Source organism: Condylura cristata, unplaced genomic scaffold (assembly GCF_000260355.1).
Source record: "Condylura cristata isolate star-nosed mole 26May11 unplaced genomic scaffold, ConCri1.0 scaffold00028, whole genome shotgun sequence".
Taxonomy (NCBI): domain Eukaryota; kingdom Metazoa; phylum Chordata; class Mammalia; order Eulipotyphla; family Talpidae; genus Condylura; species Condylura cristata.
The window spans coordinates 24,706,691-24,713,925 of NW_004567129.1; the positions used below are offsets into that span (position 1 = coordinate 24,706,691).

Here is a 7,235-nt window from a genome sequence, read left to right on the forward strand (position 1 = left end):
CCCTCAGCAGTAGATTTCAGTCAATCTGCCTACTCTGCTCCCCACTCTGTCTCTGGGGAATTCTCTCACCCCCCCACACCTCTGGCCTACACCCCAGTTCTTGGATGCATAAATAAATCTTAAAAAAGAAAAAAGAAAGGAGGGTGATCATGGGCCAGATGGGTAGGAAGGGGGGCGTCGGGGAACATCTGAGGGGAGCACAGCGCTGACCCAGTCTTCACCCTGGCTGGCCGTGAGGCGTGGGCTCTCCACTTGCCCCCAAGCCTGGCAGAGGCTCGGCAGACCCGAGTCCATCTCTGCTTTGTAGCCCAGACTGAGTCCTGGGCTCTGTGGGGTTTACTGGCTTTCTGTGTTGTGTCTCTGGGCAACATGTCTGCAGAGAGAGGCAGTGGGGTCTGGGCCAGGGGGCGAGCCTGTGTGCTTCCCTCTGGGAGAAGGGTGTGTCGTGTTCATTACTGAGCATCCAGGGAATGCCCAGAGGAGAAGCTCAGTAAACAGGGCATGGGAGGGAAGGAAAGGCAAGCGGGAAGAAAAGAGGCCGGAAGGAGAACTGGTGGCATGGCACAAGGACAGATGGCGACCGGGGACCCTCAGACGCAGGAGAGAGGGTGATGGAGGCTAAGAGCAGAAAATGTGGGAAGGAGGCATCACTAGGCCAGAGCCGGAGTAGGGCTAGATGTGACTGACAAACCAGCTACGGAAAAGTAGAGTGTCCAGAGGCACAGACCGAGGCCCAGACCATGGTGGGGATGTGGACACTGGGGGCCGTTGTAGAAAATCACCAAATAGGCCAGCGCAACCAAATATAGAAAAAGCCCTTTGGTGCCAACCCTAGAGATGATTAATGTAATAGCAGGTAACAACTGGCGAAGGAATGAGCCCCTCCCCAAAGGGAGGCCGATCTCGGTGCAATTTCTACCTTTGCAAAATGCAGCCCTGCTGCCTGCCTGTGCCGGTGCGAGGGCTTCTCTTCGCCAACTTGCTCCCTTTGCAAGCAGCAGAGGCAGCTCCCTCCCCAGGCCACCCGCCCTGTCCACGCAGGTGTCCCGTGTCTACACAGGCGTCTCCTGCCCCTGACTACCCAGGTGTGTCTTTTCTCAAAACTGTCCCTTTCAGGGGTCACTCTGACTGCTGTGTCCCCCCCTTTTTTTTAAAGATTTATTTATTTATTCATACAGAATTGGGGTACAGACCAGAGATGCGGAGGGTGAGAGGCTTCACCAGAGACAGAGTGGGGAGCAGAACAGGCAGATTGACGAAGTACACTGCTGAGGGAGCAGCGCGCGGGTCAGGAGAGGTCTGCCACACCTTGTGGATCTCCTCCGGGGCAGGCGGGGATCGAACTCATGCTGCAGTGGCTTAAGCGTCTTAGTGCTGTGCTTTAACCGGCTGCGCCACCAGGGAGGGCCTGCTGTGTCCCTTGTTATGATAAACCTGCCCTTCTGGATAAACTAAATGTCTGCCTCGTGGGAAACTGCACGCACTGAACGGGGAATAACCCAAGGACCCAGCTCTCTGAACCCCCTACCTCTCCCAACCGACATCAGGGTACACAGAGACATGGCCTGGGTTCCAGAGTCTGCGGTGACATGGGGCCGCACCCCGCTCCCCGTTGGCGCGGGGCGGCAGCGCGCTCTGTCCCCAGAGCTGGCCTCCTGTGGCCGCGTCCCGCCGGTAGGGGAGGAAGGGGCTGATGGGGGGTGGCGGGGAGGACTTATGGGTCCAGGCGCACCTCCCGCTCCTGTCCCAGGTTTACACTCCGCTCCTAGCACCCCTTAACAGCTGGGCGCAGCTCGGGCGAGACCCACCAGGAGGCGCTCCTCTTCTTCCCGCCGCCGCTTCTCCTCCTCCACTTTGATCTGCTCCAGCTTCTTCATCTCCTGCTCCTGCTCGAACCGGCTGCTCAGGTCCCTGGGCGGCTTGATGGTGTACTTCTTCGGCGGAGGTTTTTCCTCCTCCTGCACCATCTGTTCAGCGACAGCGGGCTCAGCCGCCGGAACTCGGAGAGGGCGGCTGCTCTTGCAGCCTGCGGGCTTCGGTCCCTGAGCAGGGCACACGAGCCCCCCAGCCGGGACCCTGGCCAGCCCTCACGCTTCAGCCAAGGGTAATGAGAAGAGTGAGCACCTTCTCTAATGGCTGGTCTGGGGAGCAGAGAGAGCAACATGCGAGGTGAGGTGCCCAGAGGGCAGCTGGTCAGGAAATGCGATTTTCCTCTTAGGCCAGCGAAGAGGGTCTGTTAAGCCTCTGCAAAAAGTCAGAATCCCAGTCCCCCTTGCTCCCCGTTACCAGCTCTGCAACTTTGGGTGCTAGCTCGCCTCCCTGTTTCATTTGTAAATAGGGGTTTGCTTGCTTACCACACGGAACTATGGTGAGAAGCCACCAAGTCAGTAGACCTGGGAGTGCTTTGCAAACTGTGTCTGTTAACTAATGAGCTCACTTTGATTATTAACACTTTGGCTGAGATAAGAGGTGTCCATGTGAGCACCCAGGCCCTGGGAGCCAAAAGCAATGACCTGTCAGCAGAGTCAGGGGAGAAGGCTTGGGGGGCTCGCCCAGGTGGAACACAGAGGCACAACCCCCCACCAGCTGCAGAAACCCACAGGGCATCACTGATGCCACCGGCCTGGAACGAGTCCAGCTCATGGAAAACATTGTCTGTCTCTGCAGTCTTCACCAACTGCAAGCGGCTTTGGGGTCCCTAGGTTTAAACTCCATTTTGAGTGTTTCTTGGTCCACCGTAGCCTGTGAGCATGGAGTTCTCAGTCAAGACATATACCACCTTCACCACCAGCAGGCTGGGTGACATTTTTTCTTTTAAGGGACATTTTTACCTAGTGAGGGGAAAGAGTGGGAAGACAGAACAAAATGCACGTCCACTTGGCTGTTCTTCCGTGTATGGTAAGAGCTGCACGGATTTTTACCAAAAGCACAAGGTAAATTTGGAAGAGCTGGGCTCAAGAGGAGGCATGTGTCTTTCCCCCAATTGACCTGGTGCGGCACACAGTAGCTGAAACTAAGAAAGGGCGAGGGACAGGGGGTTAAGACAGTGAGGACAGCGAAATTGCCAGTGGTTTAAAATAAGAACTCTGGGGTAGCCAAGGGGTTGCTTGCTGATGGAGCAGAGCCCTGTGGGCGGGGCCTGCCTGCAGCGGGGGCGGGGCCTGCCTGCAGCAGGGGCGGGGCCTTACCTCCTCTTGCGTGGTGATGAGCGGACACACCTCCCGCGTTAGGTCCATGTGGCATAGGTCCTTGGAGCCATAGCCGTTGACGCAGTAGGCATCATAGCCAGAGCCGAGCAGCATGGAGCAGAGCAGTGTGCTGAAGTCGAAGCAGTTCCCTTTCTGATACTTGAGCACGGTGGTCGAGGAGTACAGGTGGGTGGGCTGGCCAGAGTGGGCTGGTCAGCACTGCGAGGCCCACTGCCAGGCCTGTCCTCCCCACTTGTGGGGAGCTGGATGCTGGGGCCAAAAGGGCATACTGGACCCCCACAGGGCTCCCTCCCTTTGGCAGGGTAGGGAGGCTGCTCCTTAGGGGTGCAGACCTCAGACCCCGCCTGTCCAGAAATACAATCTGTATTGGCCCATACTTTTAAGACACTGTGGACTTCCTGATAGCAAAGACCCCCCTCCCCCCCGAACTGCAGAAGCTTCTGGTCAAATGTTCTCTGGCAATTTCATGTGTTTCTGTGCCCAGAGTTCTCCTCCCCTTCAAGCCCCATCTCTGCCTTCTCTCCCCCATCTCAACTCTCCTCCTGATAACTTCCCTCTCTCCTTCCATTCTCAAGGAGAAGTGGGTGGAGCTGATCAGAAACCCAAAGATGAAGCCAAGGGTGTGGCACTGAGGCCTTCCTCTCTCTGTCTCCCCCCACACCCAGTCAGGGAAGGAAGACTCTAATGGCAGAGCGAGGCAGAGAGGAGGGAGCCGCAAGACCAGGCTCATGTGACCCTCTCTGGCCACCCCCACCCCAAGGCCTCCCAGGGGGTCCATGAGAGGCTCAGCCCAGACAGACTTGAGGGCTGTGAGCGAGCCCACCCAGCCGCATGCCAACCTCTCTGGTTCCCCACCTTGGGCCTCCCGGGCCTTGGGATGAGGCCCCAGGGTGTCACTCACCGGCTTGAGGGGGTCGGGCAGGGGAACCATGGAGAGGAAGTCGGAGACAAACTGGGCGCAGGTGTCCCAGTTGTAGAGCTCAGGGTAGGGCATCAGTGTGGGCCGGATGGTTGTGCTCACGAACTTCTGCAGGGACAAGAATGAGGCCGGGGGCATTCCACCTGGGAGGCCACCCGGCGCGCCCAGGAGCAGGGAGCTGGAGCCTGGGGTGACTAGCTAGGTCCTCTAGGCCTCAGTCTCCCCCTGGGAGCTGCCTTGGGAGCTAGAGGAAGGGACTCCCCAAGGCCCTTCCAGTTCAAATCCAGAGTAAGCTTCTGCTGCCCCCGCCCCGTGCCGGGGATATAATCAGGGCCCCTCCATTGTCACCAAGGCCTCACTGGGTGCTGCCAGACACAGTCCCCAACAGCTGTGAGGAATGTGGGGGCAGTTCCCCCCACAGGTGGGTGACAGAGGTGCTGGGAGATGAGCAGACTTTCTTAGGTCCATTAGGTTAATAATGGAGTTGGGTGTGGACTTCTAAGACTTCCACCGGCCAGGCCTGGCTGCCCAGAGTCTCGTCTCCCTACGGGTTCAAGGAAGGTGCCACCAGCACCAGATCTCACAGGTCCAGACTGCACATGGCCCCACCTCACAGGCAGCCCAGGGCAGCCCCCCTGATTGCTGTAAGGGAAATATAGGAAACGGGGTTCCCAGATCAGAATGAAGTAGAGATCTATGTGGGACTCTGAGTTTCAAATGCAGGCAGCTAATGCAAATATTGAATGCTACAGATGGGGAAACTGAGGCCCAGCAAGAGTCAGGCACATGGCCTGAGTCACAAAGCTGGAGGAAGGAGGCCTGCACTTGGTCCTGGGTGGTCTTGTTTCATTTCTCTGCCCTTCCCTGGACAAGGCTGGCCTCTGGAGCTGGGTACCCGCTGCCCCTGAGTGGACAGGGGTTCCCCAGGTCATCATAGGCCCTCAGGGGAGATTCATACCCAACGGGCTGGCGTTTGAGTTCAGGCTGCCCCAGCCCATGAGCTCTGACCCCACGAGAAGGCTGTGCTTGGACCCCGGCCTCACCTCTGCTCCCTGCCTCCTGCCCCACCCGCCTGCCGCCAGCCTTACGGGCACTTCACACTCATTCCGCGGGTGCAGGAAAAGGGGCACGCGGTCTGGACACAGGTGGCTGTACTGGCTGGCGAAGTTGTCAGCCACCTGCAGCAGGTGTTCCTCCTTGAGCGTGTTGCTCTGGTAGGACAGCGGCAGCTTGGAGGTGTCCATGGTGGTCTTGGTAAAGGCCCTGTGCCCGCGGAGGGTGGTGTTAGTGCGCATGAGACCAGGCCTGGCGCACTCCTCATCCGCCTAACTGGCTGCTGGCTCTATCCCTTCCTCCTAATCCTCACAACTAACTAGGAGGGAAGCATGAGATTAGCATCTGTACTTCTAAACTGATGAGGGAACCGAGGCACAGAGAGGTTGAGTGATTTACCCAGAGTCACACAGCTGCTGGTGGGGGGGGGAGAGTGGGGACTTGGACCAGCCTGAAAGCCCTCTCTCTGCTCTTCTCTCCAGGTCCTGCTCCCACCTGCCGGGCATCATGCAGGCACCATGCTGTGACCCTCCCCAGGTTGCCAGCGGAAGCCCTAACAGGTACTCACGAGAGCAGCTCTGGAACAGTGAGCTCAATGGCCGACAGCTTTTTCTGCAGATCTCTGACCATCTCCTGCGTCATGATGGCTTCCTCCCGCTTTGCCTCCACTGGCCTCATCGTTTTCTCACCTCTTTCCGCCCTCTCAGCTGCCTCCTCCCGCTCGGCCTCCTCCTCCTCCTCCACTTTCTCCTTCAGGACCTCCATTCTGGCACATGGAGGGACGGACTCCCTACAAAGCTGGTAATTGCACTCAGAATAACAGCGCTCACCGTCTCCCTAGTAGCACAAGGGGTTAAGTGGCAGCACTCTGAAGCTATAGACTTCCATCCCCACCCTGGAGCTGACCCACATGGCATGGCAGAAATCCCCTGTCTCCCCACTGCTCCCCTCAGCAGTGTCCTTCATCGATCTGCCTGTTCTGCTCCCCACTCTGACTCCAGTGAAGCCTCTCACTCCCGCACCTCTGGCCTGTACCCTAGTCTTGTATGCATAAATAAATAAAATAACTCTTTAAACAAGAATAACGGCACTCAGACCAGGAAGGAGCCACCAAGAATCCGAGGTCTCTGGGAGATAGTGTGAGGTGGTTGAGATCACTGCAAGAGGAAGCCATTCCCTGTTAAATGTCCTTTCCTTCAAGAGAACATCCCAGTAAGGACTGAGGACAAAAGGGAAGGGTCTCCCGAGACTCGTCATGACCTCTGGGCACAATAGGACTGAAGCAGTGACAGGAGTCAGGAGGAAGAGCTATGCCCCTGCTGCTCCCGCCCCTCGGCCCTCCCTGCGCCATCACAGACTGCTGGTCAGGGGCTTACTGGGCTCTCGGCCGCTCCCCCCTTTCTGAATGCGGGGATGCATGTTTTCTGTCCAAGGCAAGCACAGAACAGGACCCTGCTGGACTCAGGAGGGACTGATGGCTCTTGCTGCCTGCCTCCCAGGTGGTCGGCATCACAGCTGGACCTTGTGTCCAGCAGGCCCACTCAGGACCCCAGCTTCCTGTGGGTAAACCTCCTGCTCTGCCCACCAACCAAGCACAGCCGGGCGTTGAGGTGAGTCACTGCCCACCACTTGGGTACAGAGAGGCTAAGCCCATAGAGGACAGGACTAGCCATCACAAGGCTATTACATGTAGTTCACTGAACCCCTATTATATGCCAGGCACTTTGTGCCAGCCACGGTGGCACGGGTTTCACAAAAGTGATCTCATTGATCTGCCAATGGCTACGAGGCATACACCATGATGATGCCCATTTTGAGGTGGTAAAAGTGATGCCTAGAGAGGTTAAGTTCATTGCCTAAGGCCACAGGGCTTGTCTGAGCCCATCTGGGGCTTGAACCCCTGTATTCCTGGCTCTCTAACCAGGCACCGAAGGCCCTACTGAGAAGGGCAAGCCCAGGAATAGCTAGGGTGGGGGAGTGGGGAGTAAGTAAGGTCAGAAGTTGGAAGGGGAGAAGGCCATGGAGCCAGCGGGCAGCAGGGGTCACAACTGGGC

The 7,235-nt window shown here is 57.7% G+C and overlaps 1 protein-coding gene across 1 annotated transcript in view; it reads right to left on the reverse strand.

Annotated features, from left to right (window-relative positions):
* DRC7 (dynein regulatory complex subunit 7) overlaps positions 1 to 5,946 on the reverse strand; it is a 15,961-nt gene extending 10,015 nt beyond the window's left edge. The window contains exons 1-5 of the mRNA XM_004690244.2: positions 5,750 to 5,946; positions 5,217 to 5,391; positions 4,111 to 4,236; positions 3,189 to 3,383; positions 1,809 to 1,967 (exon numbers count right to left, since the gene is read on the reverse strand). Of these exons, the coding sequence (XP_004690301.1) occupies positions 1,809 to 1,967; positions 3,189 to 3,383; positions 4,111 to 4,236; positions 5,217 to 5,391; positions 5,750 to 5,946 (852 nt within the window). The remainder of the gene's footprint in view (positions 1 to 1,808; positions 1,968 to 3,188; positions 3,384 to 4,110; positions 4,237 to 5,216; positions 5,392 to 5,749) is intronic.
* Positions 5,947 to 7,235: the final 1,289 nt, after the last annotated feature.